Genomic DNA, 19,445 nt, shown 5'->3' with positions numbered 1-19,445 from the left:
CCTCAGATATTGTTTCCTCAGAAAAAGGCTGTGGGCACAGAAAATACCTGTTGCTGCTAGACAACCTATTAAGTGACATTTGCTTGGAACTTGGGGAATTATAAAATTAAACGCTGTCACACTGCATAATAGCCCATCCAACCCCCAATCTGGACACCTGGGAATCAAGAGACCAACAGGATTTAGTGTGACTCACCCAAGGTCTCAGTGCCTATAAAGAATGGATTTAGAATATACTTTCTTTTTATCACGTCTTCTTTCACCAGGGACGAGATGGGGAAGAAAGCACATGTGCAGTAACATGCTAAGGGTGGGAGGGAATTTAGCACCATTCAGCCAGGAGCTTTGCAGACCTTAAAAAGGTCTGCTGCTTTTTCCAGTGAGAACAAATAGCAGATGCTGGCCCCTGATTCAAAGGAGTGGCCCCTACCTACTCCTACTTAACTGGTCAATCAGATTGGATGCCTTTGTTCAATCTGGACAGGGAAGACACAGCAGTGACACCCTCCATTCACGTGGGGGAAGCTGAAGGCTGGACAAGGGCAAGAACAGGTCCTGGGGTCACAGGGCAGGTCAGACTTTCCCCAGCCCCACCCTGTTGCTCTTAGATATAGACTTTTAAACATTGGCCAGGAGCTTGGGAGCCAGTTCTGGGCTACTCTCCTTCCTCAGATGCCACCGCTAAATATTTTGGAACATGCTGACAGCTTTGAATATAAAAACGAAGGGTTGCCAGGTTATTTTAGAAGCAAATGAGAAGCCTTAGCTACAATTAAATTTCCAGAGCTTGGATTCCCTGTAAGTGTTTTTGAAGGGCCTCCCCGCCTTCCTAAGATAAATTGCGTAACAATTGTGAAACCATACACCTTTTGCAAAAACTTCACTCCAGTGGCTTTCTCTGAAAATACAATTTTTTCCAAGTACTGTGCTTAGAATCAGCAAGACATTGGAAACAAGGGTAGGCAAACGGGTTGGAAATAGTTCAGGGTGGCCTGGCGGACAGTGGCAGCATTCTGAGCATGGGCAGCACCATCCGACCACAGGGCCAGCTTCTCCAGGTCTCCAGGTCCTTGGCTCCGCCAGAGATGTTGGCGGTCAAGCCTTCCTTGACCACCTGGCTACTGTGCCACTGCCCTCTGGAGGTCAAAATTGGTAGTGCAGCCTGGTATCCTGCCCCAGCCATTCTCATGGACTCATTTCCCGCCCCACCAGCGCCACCTTTAGGCTCTTTTCAAGTTTATAGTTGGAAGGCAAGGAAAGAAGCGGGAAGACCTTGGAGGATCTAGTTCCAGACCCTATCCACACCTGCACCCTGGAGGCATACGCACCACAGGTGGTCCAGGCTTTGGGGGCACCACTCCTTAGCCTGAACTGGAGAAGGCAGAGTCCCTGCTTTGTCATTCCATTTGCTTCTGAATCAGGCCCCTGCAAGGTTTCTTCTGAGCAGGGAGAATACAAATGGGATGCCTGCAAGGCAGAGAGGCTCTTGATTTGGTTTGAGTCTCCAGGTGTGCCCTGGAAAGCTGCTCCTGTTGGGTAAATAGGAAGCAGCCGGGTGAAGAGATTTGCTTCGCTGCTGGAGTTCTCGGCAGCCGGCTCCATTGGCAGCTAGAGGGCTTCCTGGAGGAAGGAAGAGCAGGCACAGGACACAAGCCAGGTGACAAGGAAGCAGAACAAAAGCACACTGTGAAGGGGGGAAAAAGCCTCTCTTCACAAGCTTCTTGGCTTTTGCTGCATTTCCTGGGGTTTTCCCCAAATTTCCAACCTGGCCCTTTCTGAAATGATGCAAAACAACACAATTTACAGTTCTGGTAGGTCTTCGAAAAGCTTTGGTGTAAGTCTTGTCAAATACACCTCTTCCTACTAAGGGAAGTGTTATATATAGGAATGAATCTTTTCTGTAGGAAATGAAGGGACCTCAGGGACCCCAGCAAGATAGTGCCCAGCCACCCCACCATTCACTTCTTTTGAGTTCAGTGGTATTTCAGTGCTTTTAAGTTTCCCAGAATCTGAGAATGTTAGAGCTGGAAAAATCCTTAGAAAGTATATATTCTAAATATTCTAATAGGATAGCAGAGTCCAGAGAGTGGAAGGAACTTGCCCAAGGTCACATAGTGACAGAGACAAAAATAGAGCCCTGGCTCCTGATCCAGGCTGGCACTACTGGGCTTCCATTTGTCACCTGTCCCTTTACAACGTCACAGTTGTGACTATGGTTAGCATGCATTGTACATGATACCACTGTTAGGCTATACCATCAAAGGCCCTTAACTTTTTGGCGTGCAGTCACTGAGATGTGGGTAAACCCCTAGGCACAGGTGGAAGAGTTTCATCTGTCTCAAGCTCCTTGACTTTCCTAACAGTGCTTTGTCCTTCTCGTGGACCTGCCTAGCAGATCTTAAACTGCAGAGCTATCTGTTGTCTACCCTCTTTGCTTCTACACACAGACTGCTGAGGGCTCAGGTAGGAAAGTCAGACAACTGTGCAAATTGGTGCTGTCTTAGTCTGGTGGGGCTGCCATAGCAAAGGACTACAGACTGGGTGGCTTAAACAACAGGTATTTATTTTCTCACAGTTCTGGAAGTGTGAAGTCCAAGATTGAAGTGCCAACAGAGTCAATGGCTGGTGAGAGCTCTCTCTTTGGGCTGCAGACAGCTGCTTTCTCGCTGTGTTCTCACATGGCCATTCCTCGTTGTGCATGAGTGGAGAGAAAGAGTGAACTCTGGTCTCTTCCTCTTCTTATAAGGGCACTAATCCCATCATTAGTCATTAGGGGTCCCACCCTGACCTCATCTAAACCTAATTACCTCCCAGAAGCCCCACCTCCAAATACCATCACGTCAGGGTGGGGTGGGTGCGGTGCTTAGGGCTTCAACATACGAATTGGGGGGTTGGGGGGGAGGACACAAACATTCAGTCTATAAAAGCACCTCCCAGACTCAAGGCCTCCAGTCTCAACTTGCTTCTCAGTTTTGCCTGACAGTTCTCTGTGGTCCTGGTTAGCTTTCACTCCTGGTCCCCAGGTGGCCATTTCAGATTGTTTCCATTTCCCCCAAGCCTTCTCTTGCCTCCAGCAGATGACCTCCTCTCCTCCTTCCCTAAGAAAGTAGAAGCAGTCACAAATGAGCTTCACCCCACCCCTCAGTCCCTCGCTTCCTCCCTTCTAGGGCCAACCTCACCTCTGAGTTCTGATTCCCCTCCCCTCACACCTTCTCATGAACTGTGCTGCATCAGTTGCATCCTCACACTGACTCGTCACACACTCAGGTCTCTCACATCCCCCCTTGACTCCACGCCCCCATTAGCTGCCACTATCTCTCTCTTCCTCTTTGCAGCCAGACTTCTTAAAAGCCTCATCTGCACTAGCCATGCCCCCTTTGCTCTCTCCCATTCATTCCTCAGCCTGCTGCAGTCCAGCTTTAGCCCCATCCACACCGTGGAAACTGCTCTCCTCAAGGTCATCAACGGCCTCCGTGTTGCTAGGGTCCTTACACTGTCCTCTGTCCAGCATTTGAAAACGTCATCCACTCCCCGCCCTTGAAACACAGTCTTGTGTGTCCTCTGCACTATCACACTTTCTGGATTTTCTTCCTACCCCTCTGGCTGTCCATTCTAGGCCTTTTAAAACTTGTTCTTTCTCTGCTTTGTCCTTAGATGTTGGGGTTCTTCGTTTTCTGTCTTTGGCCAGTTTAGCTCTACTAATTCTACCCACTGGGTAATTGCATCCACCCACATAACCAAAATTCACATTCTTCAGCTTGTAACTTTCAAAGCTGAGTCTCTAGCACAGCTGCTGTCTCTCTCTCTCTCTCTCTCTCTCTCTCTCTCTCTCAAACTGCTGGCTCACATCCAACTACTTCCTGGACATCTCCACAGGATCCCAGACACACCTAGAATCCTAACAAGTGTCTGTGGAATTATCTGTTCTTCTACCTCTGAGTTGGCTGCATATTTGAGCAAATATTGAGCAAATGTTCTTGTCTCCGCCCAAGTCATTGCTAAAAATAGCCTTTTTGGTGACAGCACTTAAATCCAGCCTGAGGAACCATTATCTGCCCAACCAGGACTTCTGGCCATCTCAAACCCAACAAGGCCCCAAACTAAACTGTCTTTTCCCAAAACATATTCTGTCTGGCCCCAGTCAGTGGATCTAGACTTACCTGGCTGACCTCCCCAACCCATTGCCAGAGGGAGTCACATGTGCATGTTGGCTCATTTCCAATGACCCTCAGCCTCCTTCCTGCCTCAACAGGAGCCACTGGCTTCCAAGACACCAAAGATCCATGAAGCCAGTCGGTCAGGCATAGTCACCACTGGAACTTGCATCCTTCTTCCTCCCCTGCTCTGGCTCCCTCTTGTCCATGTTCCCTGCCCATGAAGCCGCTGACACTGACAGTGTCCACTGTGGGAACACTAGTGCCCAGTTCAGGGCCTTTCAGAAACCACAAGGCCACAGGATGCCCATGCAAGGTGGGCAAGAAAAGCCTCCCCTCCCCCCAGACTCTGTACCAAGCTATCAGTGAGCCCAGAACTGTCTCTGCTTATGGCCACTGCTCTGGTCCTATTTGCTTCTGGCCTTCACTTCTCTACACCCAGGTCTCCGGTTCAATCCAAGGGGCTGCACTGGCACATCATGCCAGCTACACCATCACCATCACCATCACCATCACCACCATCATCATCATCCTTTCCCTCCTTGCATCTTCCCCCCAGCTCCTCCTCCTTCAATACTGGTAAAACACAGATCTCCATGAATGTCTGCAGATGTGAACAGACAGAGGAGGGGGAAGGGGAACAGAGGAGGTTCTTGAGCACTTCTGAGCCCCAGCTGAGCCAGCCACAACGCCCCACTACATCGGTACCCTGAGAGACCAGCTTAATTCCTTCTCCTTCGTCCTCATGTTCTGTCATCTCCAAGTCCTGTACCTTTCTACTGCCCTAATATCTCTTCACTGCATCATCCTTCTCACAAAGGATTGGTAACCCTATCAGCCAGGTGCTTTGGACTGCATACCACAGGAAGCCTATCTCAGACTCAAACAATGAGGGTTTTCATCAGCCCATGGCCCATGGAGCCCAGAGCTAGGGCAGCTTTGAGGTTGGTCCAGACCCTCAACAGTAGCAACAAGGACCAGATTCCTTCTATCTGTCCACTCTGCTGTCAACAGTGTTAGCTTCATCCTGATGCTGTAAGGTTCCCCTTATTTTTTGAGAGGGCTGCCCTTGGTAATCTGGCCACATCCTTCATACATGTCTGGCAACAGAGAATGGCTACCCATCATTCTCTTTTAAGAACAGCAAAGAACTTTCCCGGAATCCTTTAGTTGCTCTCTCCTCATGTCCCATTGGCTAGAATTGGGTCACATGGTAAGGGGTATGGGAATCCACAGCCCAGTCAGGGCCACCCTTGAACTGTGTCATTTCCCAAAACACACTGCTGTTACCCCGTGGGTCAAGGGTGGGATGGATATTGGAGAATTGCCCACAATACACCACAGTCTCTAAGAAAGCCAAGCCTCCATTCATAGCTTTTGATCCAGAATTAGAGCTTCCCTTTTTCCTTTCTAGTCAGTGTTCGACTTGGAAAAGATCTAGAAGCGTGTCTGCCTTCTCAGACTGTTTCTTCAGTAACTTGGTTGGCTCGATTATTTCGCTCAGATACAGTTTGAATTGTGTCCACTATGCCAGGGGACAACGCTTTGTGTTTCCATGTAACCAGAGCCCCTTCTGCCTGGTTGCCTTTGGACATCACCCCATTCAACAGTGGGAAAGTGAGACACAGAACTGCTTCTCAGTGAACCAACTACCCACCTTTGGAAGAGGGACACTGGGTTTGCAGGAGGCTAACTCAGGGCACAGACTGGGAGTTCTACTCTTTCTCAACCAGCTACACTACATTGAAGGCCTGGTTGGTTTGCAGGGTCTGGGCTAGACAAGAGGCCACAGCAGACAGAAAATTCGGAGAAGCGCAGAACCTCCACCCTCGGGAAGCTCACAGCCGATAGGAAAAATGATGGTGACAATATATGTGTGAGGAAGGCGGCGAAGGCAAGGGTCATCACCCCCTTTTATAGAGGAGACTCTGTGGGCTACATCGAGAGATAGTGCTACCCATCTTTTTAGTGGAAAGAGGGTGCAGAGAGGGTCATGGAAGAGTAGGTAGGATAGTCTTTGTCAAAATATAAAAACAAAGTAAGAAATGAAAGGTATTCAGCCTTTTGTAATTATTTACATTTTAGGGTTCTAAGAGGTCTGACCTGGTTGGTCAGGGCCAGACCCCCAGATGGGAGAAGCTTGGAGGAAGGCTGGGTAGACAGAAAGGGACGTTATTGCTTGGAGATGATGCCAATGGCACATTTCTGCTGGAACTTAACAATCAGAGAAAGAAAACCTAATGTTTTTGAGATGTCAGGCTAGGAAAAGATGACAGGGTCCAATATAGCAACATCTTTAAATAAGGACTGAAATAATTTTAGATATGCCAGCAAACAAAGGCTGGAGGCAAAGAGGGAGGAGGGGAGGTACCCCCTGAGCCATAACCCCCAATTCCCTTCTCTTTTCCCATACTGTCCAGCCCAAGGACCACCCGCTCTGGAAAGTCTTCTGTCTCCTACCCCACCCAGGCCAGAGCCTCACCTTGGTGCACCCCTAGCCCTTGACCTTCTTCTATCTCAGGACTTGTGACACTGAGCTCTACTCTGTTCTCAAGTCTGCCTCTGGTACTGGACCAAGTGCTCCCTCAGGGCAGAGATCAGATCCTTTGAGCCTGGAACGTGAGGGGTGTTGATTAAATGAAGGAATGACTTGAGCGAGTGAGTGGATGAGTGAGGCTGGGTTAAGATAAGGATTAGAAGAGAAGGGGAAGGCCACTTCCATTTGGGGAGAGTTGGGGGCTGGCTCTAGACCTGTGTGGCATCCAGGAAGAACCACAGGAAGGGACTAGGCTTCTCACTCCCCACAACTCAAGGCCATGGTCTGTGGCTGGCCCACCTTTGAGCATCCCTGCTAATTCCACACCCCCTCCACAAAGTCATCCTAAAAGAAAGAAATCAGATTTGCCTCAGAACATGCCCACTTCACTTAGTACAATCTTAGCATCCTTTTAGAAGAAGGGAAGGGTTTTGGGGGTTTAGGGTTAAAGGGCATTTGCATCCCTGCCATGACCTTGCAAGTGCAAAGTCCAGAAGTTCTGCATCACGTGGCTTGTGAAGTCTTTGATTCATTTTTCCCTCAAGGAAGAAAAAAAGTTAAAAAGAGCTTCCTTATTCCATTTGCTTGATGCCAAGCAGATTTGTCTCTAATAAAACTCTGCCTCTTCCTCTGGCACACCAGCTGTCCCTGGACCTGAGCTGACCCTGTGACCCACGACTCCTTATATTTTTTGTAGGCTTAGGCTTCCATGAGGGTTCTTGATGTCCCAACCAGGAAATAAAGGTTTGATTCAGATCAAAAAGCATTTTCTGGTAAGCACAGGTGAGCCTATTTCCTGTAGTCCAAGAACTGCAAAGATTTTATATTGATTAAGAAGGCAGTAAGTTCACAGATAACATTATTTCTCAGCGAAATAAACCTCTTGTCCCCACCTACTCACAGGGCAGGGTGTACAGCCTCTGGAGAGCACTAGGTGGCGGCAGAGCACCTCTGACCACCTTCGCGTGGGTGCGTGAGCGCTGCATGGAATGGGGTGGGGGACTTGAAGCCAAGGCCAGGTCGCCCAAGGAAAGTGAGCTGACTTTATGGGATCTGGGGTTCTCCAGTCATCTGCGGAGACCCTTGAGATCTGAACTTTAGCCAAAGAGAAGAAGAGGGAGCTGGCCATCCCGGGATTTGCCAAGCCACATCTCAGAACCAGAGAGAGCTGGACAGAGAAGTGGGCGTGGGGTGTGCCTGATAGCCGTAGCCCACTGGTTCCCACCAGGGTAGGAAGCTGACCTCATTCGGGCAGCCCTGCCCACAAAGCATAGCGTGAAGGAGACTCTCAGGCTTCTGGCCAGTTCCCAGAATTGAGGACTCGAGGTGGGAGAGGGTCTTGTGGCCCCTTGGTCCAGCAGGGCCCCACTCCCTCCCCTGAGTAGGCTTGAACCCCATGGAAGCCCTTCAGAGATGTGTGGGCAATGCCCTGGGTTCCCCCAAGTAGGGGCAGCCAGTCGATGGTGCGTATTAGCCATTGTGTTCCCAGAGGGGGGTTGGTGGCTCGCCAAGCGGGGTGACAGCTCCTGGGCTGGGCTCTTGCCACCACACCCTGCTGTCTTTCCCAGCGCTTGCATTTCCCAGGGTGCAAGAAATCTGAGATTCTGGAACAGGAACATGTCAGACTCCCGTGACCCCAGCTGCACACAGCCCTCCTCCCTCCCTCCCCCCAAGGCAGTGGGGCTAACCTTTAGCTCTCATTGCAGAACGGAAGCTGCTCGTATGGGAACTTCAATTTCTTCAGTTCCCCCAAGGGCTGGGAGAGTCACCTCTGACCTCCAACCTGAGAGTCCTCGTGACTGCAGTGTGTTGTGTGCTCTCATTTCTGGGTGTTTTGTGCTGCTGTGGCTTGCCTCTTGGAATTGGGTACAGGAACAAAGGGGATGCTTGACAGTGCTTTTCCTGCTCTTCTGGTTCTCCCTGCGAGAGTGAGAAAGGAGTACAAGGGTGTCCCTGGGGGTGTTGGGTTGATGGTTCTCATGGGTGGATATTTGTCTCTCTGAAGAAGTTCTGCACATGTGAGCTCATTTCCCTCTCCTGCCTTTTCCTCTCCCTTTATGTGTTTAGCTTTTCAGGGTAGTCTGGGGCAAAGAGCTCATTGCATAGTCTGAATTCACTTATAAGGCTGCAGGCTCCATGCGGATGAAGGCCCTGAGCACTCTCCTGTGCTTAGCGCCCAGTAGAGTGCCTGGCACTTAGTGGGCATGTAATGACTATGTACAGAATGGAATGGATGTTGGAACTGCCCATATTTAGATGATTAATCCCTTTTCTAATGCTCACAGGCCTAAATCATCATAGTAGATATGAATGGTAGCCGTGCAGTAAGCGTTATGTTATGGGCTTTACATATGTTATTTTTAATATTTTAGAACAACAATCCTGCAGTAAGATAGTACTTATTCCCATTTGGGAGCTTAGGAAACTGGGGATCAAAGATCGCACTCAGTGTTCAGGCAGTGGTGGGGCTACAGTTACCACCAAAACCTAGACAGTTGGAAGAGTCTGGCTTTCCCCATTGTTTGTCAACAGAGAAAAAAATAGAAGGAATTGTCTTTTAAAACTACTAGATGAGTTAACGTTTGTAAAGTGCTCGGAATAGCATACGTACATAGTAAGTGCCTTATAAGTGTTTGCTAAATCAATAAAAATAAAACCCAGGTCAGTGCCAGAAGTTGGATTTAAGTCAGCTTCGTGGCTTTCTCTGACAGTATTTTAATCCTTGGGAAAAAATACAGTAAAGAAAAATCAAGTGGGGCCATAGGATGTTCTGACAAAAACACCACCAAGTCTGTGGCTCCAGGCGGCAGGTGTTTAGCGTCACAGAATTGGAGCATCTCAGGGCCTGGACGGGTCTCAACTGCCCAGTCCCGGGGTTTGAACTCGGATCCCAGGTGTCCTTAGAAGACCTATCAGTGAGAATCAAGGGGTCCGTGCACCCCTTGGAATGTTATGCACAGTGTTGTTGTTTTGTGCACTGTTCAGGTATGGGGCCACGGTTTTCATGCCCTGGAGAGCTCTGCAACACAGAAGGGTTCTGAGGCTCTGATCTAGCAGTGCCTCCCAAGGTCATAGTTGAGGCAGGTTGGGGAGGCTCAGCACCCCAGACTACACGCCCTTTCTTTGGGGACTTAATGGATGGAAATCTCCACTGAGTAGGACTGGCAGGCCATCTGGTCTGGCCACCTACTGGGAAATAAGCTCTTCTGTGATCTTCCGCCTCCTCCAGGGACATCATGACTGTCCCCTGCCTGTGGACTTTGCAGGCAACTTGGGGGTCTCCACAATCCCCATACCTCGCCACCGCCCCTTCCCCCCATCGTGCATCCTCCCAGCCACACCAGCCTGGCAGCCACACTGTGGATTGCCAGGGTGGGAGAAGCCAGACCCCCCCAGGAGCAAACACAGCCCCTGCCATCCTGGCACTGCACAGAGCAATTCTGCTCTACCTTTCAGAACAGGGCTGTTTCAGTGCCAGGCTTGGGAATGCTGCCTGATGGAGCAGTGACCTGGAGCCGCTTCCTTCTGGGCCACTCTCGTGGCTTGACCTCATATAAAGGATTCATCAGAAACTTGCCAGAGTTCATTTTAATATTCTAAAAGTTATCCTCTCAAACTTTTATGAAGACACCTAAGTATAGAAAGCAGAAGAAGTAAGGGTACTCGGCCTCTCCTCCCTCTCCAGGGTTTCTCTGAGGCCGCAGGAGTGACTGGTGCACCCACACAGTAGAACAGTCACCTGCCTGCCAGGAGATGCCATCTGGTTGGTATTTACAGACTTTGGCAGCCGAAGCCGGCCTCCTGGAGCTGTCCCCTCGCTGCCACTGCACCGATAGGAAATTGAGAGACGCCTGCCCTCTGGTGGTGATCCTGGGGATAACACCACCCTGAGAACCAGCTCTAGGGCTTTGATGGGCTGAACGCTCAAGAGATGGAGGAAGGTATCTTTTCTAATTAAAGAGTCAATGCTGATTTCCCTTTTGACCCATTAAACTCCTTGAGTCATTATTTAATCACTCAGGGATATTGTGAAGCTGGAAAGATTCTATTTTTCTACTAAAACCCAGTCTCCTAGGAATATCTGAGTCATTTGAATTTCAGAGGAAATTTTATTAGTAGCTGGGATTTCCAAACACTGAGGCAGCCAGAAAGTCTTCTGCTTCATCCCAGCCTCTTTTCTGGAGTCTTGGGGTCCATGGTCCTGCTCTTCAAGGAGCTGGAAGCCCAGAGCCTGCTTGGGCTCCGGCTTCAGCCTCAGGTCTGGGCTAAGAAGCCCTCGATGCCCCCAAACACATACACTCAGTCTCAGCGCTACTTTCTGCTCCCCAGGGGGCCTACCCGCTTCCCCCTTCCCTCAGTGTTGGGTCCTGCACCTCGGCCCCAAGGGCTGGCTGGGGACCTGCTTGCCTTCACTGCCTCATCTCTCCTGCACCCAGACTCCCTTTGCCATGCCCTGCCCGCCTCCTGAGCTACCCGTTACCTCTTGTTAAATCCAAAGCAGTGGTTGTCACCTAAATCACCCAGGATCTCACTGAGATGCAGACACTTTTCAGTGGGTATGGGAAGGCCCAAGAGTCCGCATTTCCAACAAGGTCCCACGTGATGCTGATGCTGCTGGTCTGCGGAGCCCACTGAGCATCAAGGAGCAAGGACAGTGGTTCTCAATCTCAGCTGCACATTGGAATCACCTAAGGAGATCAAAACATGCTAAGGCCTGGGTCCCACCCCATAGTGTGTGGTTTGTGTGGTCTGGTGTGTGGCCCAGGCACCGGGATTTTTAAAAGCTCTCTTAGTGGTCCTCGGACCAGCCAGGGTTGAGAACCACTGACCTGGAAACAGATTGCAGCCCCCCTGCCACCACCCCTCAGCCGCTACTGTATCCCTGGACACCATCCTTTCTTGGATGGGTGGTCTCCCTCCATCTGCTTCAGTTGAGTCCTCCCCTGTGTGTATTGTCCTGGGGTTCACATAGAGTGTGTGCAAATAGCACCCCTTGAACTTGTGCACAAAGGGGGTTTTAGGAAGTCACCCCCAGACGGGCATGGTTGAGGGGCTTGTAGTGGAAGGCAGAGCAGAGGTGGGGGGAACCACTGGGCTGGTGCGGGAGTGGAAGCACAGGACCAGGGCAGTGAGCATGGGCTCCACTTTGCAGCTGCCTTGGGCTTTTCTGGGAACTGCCTTGGTTGGTTGCCCTGTGGGCTGTGGGAACACCTGCAACACCTGCTCGGGGTGGGGTTAGGTCAGCTGCCCCCCGCCCTGAAGGGGAAGCCCTTCCGGGTGAGGCCTACCCTGACCACCTAGTTTAAAATGTCACCCTTCATGCCCCCCTTTCCTCCCACAGTACCTACCACCTTGTAGGACACCATCTCGTTTCCTAATTCGTTATGTTTATTGTTTGACTCTCACCCACTGGAATGTCAACTGCCCTAGAGCCGTGGCCTGTGTTGAGCACAGTGCCTGACTAGCACATGGGGTGTCTGGCGTTCACTTGACTTCCAGACATTCCCCTCCCTGCCTGGTTTCTGAGTCCTGCCACCTTCCTGGCCCCTCCCTGGCTGCTTCCCGAGGCCCAGGAGTGCCGTGGTGCCAGGGCAAGGCTCGCATTGCCAGCTTTGGACTACAGGTCCCCACTTTGCACCGACCGCTTCCCAATAACCAAACCTGGGTCTGCTTAGGAAGTTTTTTCTGATCAAACAAGAAAACGAAAAGCAACATCTTTTCTTCTTTTTTCTGGCTGCACCTTGCAGCACGCGGGATCTTAGTTCCCCAACCAGGGATCGAACCCGTGCCCCCTATATTGGGAGCGTGAAGTCTTAGCCACTGGGCCACCAGGGCAGTCCCAAAAGCAACATCTTAACATTTGAAGCCTCAACATAAAATGACTTTTCGTTCCCATGGAGAGGCAGGTCAAGTGTGGAGTCTCCTTTTTAGAGGGAAAGCCTGCCACTTGAAGAAACAAATGGTTTGTTTCATCCCTTTCTCCCCGTGGGACCTTCCTCTCAGGGTAGAAGGCCCGGTCTCTGAGGGATGCACCCCGCGCTTCTGGGGTGCACAAGGCACAGGTGAGATCAGGTGCCCCGCTTCTCACACTGGACGTGCAGGCGAGTCTTCCTCTGGTTGCTCAGCATGGCAGCAGCCCAGGCAGACGGCTTTGGCACCTGCCCTTTTCGTTTATCACTGCGGAGGGTGCTTGCCTCAGACTTCAGGTGACAGTGAAGTGGCATCAGTATAGGGGCCACAGACGATTGGACTGGGTTTTAGAGAGGATGTGGAATTGGAGCTGGGTCTCCTTTGGGAACTGGGGAGGAGGGCAGGAGGCCGCAGGAAACTTCCAGAGGGAGTGCCGAGGCAGCTGGAGGCTGGGAGAGAACTGGGGTGAGAGGTGCGAAAGATTAAAAATAGGGCCAGCGGAAGGGGGCGGGGATGTCACACTATGGGAGAAGGAGGGGTGACACTCTCGGGATGTATCAGGAGGAGAGGAGGTCAGCCAAGTAATGATGGCCAAAGGTACCTTACAATTCAAAGGGTCTTTCATAGGCAAAAGCATACACAGCTGATAGCACCTGTGGGTGGAGCCTCCAGGATTCTCTGTGCCAGGTAGGGCGCGGCTGTCCCTGACCACTCTGGTCCTTCTTTCCTGGCCTCCTGGACAGACACGCTCAGCCCTCCCACAGGTGTCCTTCACGTGGCCTTTCCTTTCCTGACACTGTCTTCTAATCTGTATCCCAGGGATCCCATGCATTCCTCTGACCAAATCCCAGACACCCTCACCAGGCCCCCTCAAGACCCCTCTGCTCTGAATTTAGGGCTGTCACTTTAGCAAATAAGAATAGAGGACACCCATTTAAATTTGAGTATCAGATAAACAATGAATAAATTTTTTTAGTGTAAGTATATCCTATACAACATTTGGGACATACTTATACTAGAAAATCGTTGATAGGTTGTTTACCTGAGATATAACTGCTTGTCCCGTATTTCCTCTGGCAACCCTACTGAGCTCCACATGGTATCAGTTTGGGGTTTACCCTGTAGCCTGTTGCTTTTGGGTGGCCCTCGTGAACCTGCAGGAAGGTGGAGAGAAGTGGTTCCACGGGGGACTTTGAAACCCATCTGCAGCGCGTGAAGCAGGCCTTCATCGATGGCCTTCTGTCTGGCCTCCGCTCACCTTTGTCCCCCTGTCTTCTGCTTGTCCTCAGTGAGAACCCTCTCTTCTGCCTGGCAGCTCTCCTCGCTTCTCGCCCCATGCTCTTGGCCATGGGCGAGGGTGTCCCGTCAATCATCCTCTGCTTGTCCAAAAATGCCTCCCTCCTCTTCCCCCATCACCTGAAAGCCAAATTTCCTTGAAGAGCCATGAGCTTTGTCCCACTTTCCAACAGCTGGGGCCTCCTTCAAGCTTTCCCTTGATGGACCGTGGGGAAGAAATCTCCCTGAAGCACCTACATTATTCCTTCGAGGAGAAGGGAGCACCTCAAGGCAGAGCTCCCCTTTCCAGAGACACCCTCGGGATCTTCAGGGATGGGTACCGGCCGCTTTGCAGCAGGCTCCAGCCAATTGCTCCCTCTGGACAGGAAGGACAGTGGGTGACGGCCGAATCTTTGGGCCATCAGATAATTTATCATCATCATCACCATCACCATCAACTACTTGGTGCTTTACAGGTCAGATACATTTTCTCATTTAACTGTCAATAACCCTGGAGGCTAAGGAGTTTGACAGATGGGGAGGCTGACGTCCGGAGCGCCTTTGACATGGTCCCGGGAGGCTGAAGGCCAAGACAGCAGTGAGGACTCCCCAGCCAGTGCTGTCTCTGGTGTTCCAGGGCACCTAATTCTTCCTCATCAAGGCAGGCAGGCGGGTCCACTTGTCAACAACCCACCAAGGCAGTGAGGTCTGACTTCACCATCCCCATGCCCCCTTAGAGGCACCCCCTTTCCACCAGGATCTTGTGTTCCTGAAGGGAGTGGATCACATGCCCTAAGGGGCCTACCAGCTCTGAGATTCTGTGCCTTTTCTCCACTTCCAAACCTACTCAGGAAAGATTTCATTGTTGGTGGCCTCATGTCTATGTGTGAACGTTCACGATCATCTAGTCAAAGGTTTCCCAAAAGACGGCCCATAGAACACTAGTCCCTCCAGGTGCTACATGACAAAAGTGTGTGTGGGCCAGTGAGTTTGGGAAAAACTGATACTGTAATCCCTGTTGGAGCACAGTGATGCATGATAGCATATTAATGGCACTACAAGGTCCTGCAGAGAAAAATAGCCACTTAACTTTTTTTTATAATTTTTTAAAATTTTTATTTATTTTTGCCTGCACTGGGTCTTCGTTCCAGTGTGCGGGCTTTCTCTAGTTGTGGCGAGTGGGGGCTACTCTTCATTGTGGTGCACGGGTTTCTCATTGAGGTGGCTTCTCTTGTTGTGGAGCATGGACTCTAGGCGCATGGGCTTCAGTAGTTGTGGCTCGCGGGCTCAGTAGTTGTGGCTCACGGGCCCTAGAGCGCACGCTCAGTAGTTGTGGCACATGGGCTTAGTTGCTCCGTGGCATGTGGGATCTTCCCGGCCCAGGACTCGAACCTGTGTGCCTTACATTGGCAGGCAGATTCTTAACCACTGAGCCACCAGGGAAGCCCTATCCACTTAACTTTGACCCAAATTTTCTAAAACTTATCTAACCCTAGTAACTTTTTATTGAGTAACAATCATTAACTTTCTGTGGAACTAGCGTTCCTTACAATCTACTTTGAGAAACAGGGATCAGTTCAAATCTTTCCTTGTATAGCTGAAAAAACAGAAAATTCACTTACGAATTCATTGAGCATTTATTAGAGGTGGGCTGAGGGTATCCTAAATGCAGAGCCTGTGCTAGGTTCTGAGACCTATGCGGAAGTATAATATAATAAGTGTAATAATAATAATTCATGCAGCACTTACCACATAGCCAGGCTCTCCACTAACCTTTGTGGTCTTCCATCTTTACAAGAAGCCTATGAGATGTGGTTTTGTACCCATTTTAAAGATGAGGAGACTGAAGCACAGGGAGATGCTGTGAGCTGCCCGGGTCAGCCTGCATACCGAGCTCCATCTCTTAATGAGATGTTTCCGGTCTTCATCATTCTACCTAGTGGCCCCTTGAAGAAAGCTGTGTTTCATCAGGAAGCACAGAGCCGGGGAGGTATTGAGAGCAGGGCTGTGGTGGGGACGTCACCCCCTCTCAGTGCCTCCTCCCCCACTTTTGTCCCCGCAGGTCTACCTGGCTGAAGCCGTGCTGTGGGAAGAGAGCAGCCGTGTGGCAGGTATTTTTGCTCAGTGCAAGTGTCAACAGTTTCCTGGTAGCCTGTGTAATATTGGTGGTGATTCTCCTGACTCTGGAACTTCTAATAGATATAAAGCTTCTCCAGTGTGAGTAGCAAGAGAGATACATATGTAAATACATATGATGTCAATATTCCATGTGCATTCATCAGGGGTCCCCAACTAGCAGTGTGATCTGCCCCCAGCCTGATGGCACTGCCCACCCCTGGCCCCATGGCTCATGGGTATGACCACTGGGAGGAAAGCATCTGGCAGCTTCTCTCCCTGCCACCCCCAGCATCGCTTTGCCCCGCTCCGCCCAATGTGGCCTCTTCACTCCCCTTCCCCAGCATTCCGTGATCAGAAACTGATGAGATCCAAAATGTTGGGGACCCCTGTGTGCACCATTTTTTTTATTGTTCCCGTTTGGAATTTTCCAGGTTGCGATTTGCTGTAGCTTAAAGAGAGTTCCCATGTGTGGAGGCGTCTCACCTTGTAGTAACTAATAATGACAGCAGCCACAATGACGCTATGATTCCTTGTATTTTTATCCATCTGTAAGTTGGCAGCGTTATTTATCTATAACGTGATCATTTTGAAAGCACTTCTCCATGTATTTGACCCTAGCAGCAACCCTGTGAGACAGGCAAGACTGGTATTATCCCTTTTTATGGATTTGGGAATTAAGCTTGGGAGAAGTTAGACTTTTCCTAGTTGAGAGGTATTAGAGCTGGGACTTCAAGCCATCAGGCCCGTTTTCTTTCCCAACCTGGTCCTCTGGGTGTTCGTCCTAGTTTCATGTTCACGGGAGCCTGACGCACATGGCAGCAGATAGCTTGTCCGCCACCTCTTCTGTCCTTCCAGGTGTCCCTTGGGAGCACGTCTGTCAGAGCGGAGGGCCCTCTTCCTGCCTCCCACCCTGTAGACCCCTGTTTGGGGCACCAGCAGGGGGCCAAGGGTCTTGACTCTTGGCTTTGGCTGAGTGAGTGGTTTCTGGTAGAGCTCCTGGCTCCCCAGAGGTCCCCCAGTCAGAAGACGGCTCATTCAAGTGCAAATGAAAAAAAGAAATGAAATTGTTGACCCCCCCGCCACCCGAGAGATTTCCTTTCCTGCCATTGGCCAACGTCCAGGACTGTAGATCTGGCCACCCCCGGACCCATTCAGTCATCTTAGACTTGTATTCTCCAATGCCCCCAGACCCTTTACTGGAGTCTGTATTCAGGGTCCGTCCTCTTCAGGGTTCCAAGTCCTATTAGCCTTCCCCGCTCTCTGAGAGAGGACGGCGGGGAGTGCAGAACTGCTTTTGTCTGATAAGCCTCGTTGGCTTTTGTACAGCTGGTGGCCCCTTGGTTCCAATCAAAGTATCTTCCAGCAGAAAGTGACTAGCACCGATTTTACAGTCAACCTGTCTTCAATTAAACCATGTTGTATACTTTCCCTCCTACTCATTGGTATGTCTGCTTTTTATGAGGTCTGACCGTAACAGAGTCATTCTTTCCTGGGTTATACTTGGGGCTCCGGGCCGCTCCGGCATTGAGTAGAACTGAGAACACGGCCAACACTGGAATTTTGCTTAAAACTAAGCATCCAGGAGATTGATTTTGGTGGGAGATCCACTAGCAGCTCATAAAAGGCATCTTAAATTCCATAAAATGCACAATCAGAGATTTATTGCTCTTCTAAAGCAAACCATAAAAAAAGGCACAGGAATTCATTTGAGAAATAATGGGGAGAGATTTTATGCTTCCAGAATCATCTGGAGGTCTCTTCAGAGTCACACAGGCCTTAGCCTCCCGGTTCCCACTCGTATTCATGTGACCCAGGACGGAAAGAATCCACAGTGTGGCAGGACTTGCCTTCTGAGGCTCGTATTGGTCCAAAGCCAGGAACCCCAAAGTCTCCCACTTGGAACCTGTCTTTGAAGCCTCCTTCCCCCAGGACATGCTCCAGGGCCTTGTTTCCACCCACCCCCAGGGCTTGCCGATGTCAGAGCTTTGGGGGAGGCTGTGGGTTCCTCTCTTTCGGCCAGCCCACCCCACTGATAGCTCTGGGCATCTTTCCTTGTCCCCCAGGGGATCTGAGCTGCGTGCTGACCAGAGGGAAGTGTGCTCCCAGCTGCATTCCTGCACCTTGTTTTAGTCCTGCCCCACTGTCCGGGGATGTTCTACCAGTATCTCTTTTAGGCCGGCCCTCTGAGGGGGCATCCCCGCCCACCCACTCTCCATCGGAGCCCACCTGACCTTGTCCTGGGCCCCAGCACCCTACTTTTGGCCTTACTCCCTGATAAACTACGCTCCGCTACAGCTCAGAGGCTGGTCACGGCCCCTGTATTGTAAAAGGGCCTGCCAGAGGTGCTGCCTTAATGCCAAGGATTGCCTGGTGGAAGGGGGGGTGGGAGCTTTCAGTGGCCGATAGCTCTCCCCGCTCATACTCTGGTGTCCGGAGGCGTGGCAGCCCCCAGCTGCTCGCTCTGCCACTTTCGGGAGGCTGACACCCTGCCCCACCACTGGTGTCCTCTCCAGTCCCGGCTCCTGCCTTCTCCCCCAGAAGACCCTGGCTGACGCCGCCGTCTCAGCCACTCAGAATTTTCAGAATGAGAAGAGTAAGCTTGCCTGAAGCCCCACTCACAGTGCACAGTGCTTTGGGGGTGAATTGTGGGGATTTCTGGCAGCTCATCTCGATCTGACCGAAGCTGCCCACCCAGGTCTGAGGTGTCTTCCTGCTCCCTCTGGAAGGCTCCCCTGGAAGGCTTCTTTCTGGGCGCAAAGCCCACGGCGGCTGATGGGACGGAGCTGGAGCTCTGAGAGGCAGCCCGTTGGATGGAGGGAAGAACAGCATCACTGGCCCACCAGCCTCCCACCACCTCCATCACAGACACCCCTTAAAGCTGCCTGGTGTTCTCTGGCCCGAATGCATCCAGTTCTAAATACTCATGCTCTGGGCTCCTGGAGGCCTGCCTCCGCGCTGTGAGGGCCCCTCTACAGTTGCACCTAATTCCTTGCTCCTAAAATTGGCCCCTGTTATTGTGCTTTTGCAGTTTCCAGTGCATTCCAGTTTGCTGGCGTGATACACTGGATCAGTCTGGTCATTCTCTCAGTGTTCTTCTCAGAGGTAGGTCGAGACTTGGGCCCCTTGACCATCTCTTTAGGGCGACTCCTGGCCCGGGGAGACCAACCTTTATTCTCTAAACACTTTCTAATGACAGACCCTCTGCCAGACTTTGAGGCTGCAAAGAGGGAGACACGATGCAGGGAGCTGAGTTCTGTGCTGGGCCTCAGCGGGTGACCCAGACGGTGAGCAGGTGTCGTCCAGGTGAGGGTAGATGGTGACATCTGTGAAGGTGAGACTGAGTGAGACATAGTTGAAGGAGAGCAAATAGTTTGTGTGACCGGTAAGGAGAAGGCGGAGGCCGGGCTGAAGCCCAGGGGGCTGGAGGTGGGGAGACTGATTAGGACGCTGTG

General features: G+C 51.1%; 1 protein-coding gene across 1 annotated transcript in view; it reads left to right on the top strand.

Moving 5' to 3' along the window:
• Positions 1-19,445, top strand: part of TMEM266 (transmembrane protein 266) — a 144,412-nt gene that overhangs the window by 58,742 nt on the left and 66,225 nt on the right. Inside the window, exons 4-5 of the mRNA XM_082647313.1 lie at positions 15,938-16,092; positions 19,022-19,095. Of these exons, the coding sequence (XP_082503439.1) occupies positions 15,938-16,092; positions 19,022-19,095 (229 nt within the window). The remainder of the gene's footprint in view (positions 1-15,937; positions 16,093-19,021; positions 19,096-19,445) is intronic.

Source organism: Grampus griseus (assembly GCF_964374135.1).
Source record: "Grampus griseus genome assembly, chromosome: 2".
Classification (NCBI taxonomy): Eukaryota; Metazoa; Chordata; class Mammalia; order Artiodactyla; family Delphinidae; genus Grampus; species Grampus griseus.
Note: the sequence above shows the minus strand (reverse complement) of the source record. Positions and strands in the feature narration are given on the sequence as shown.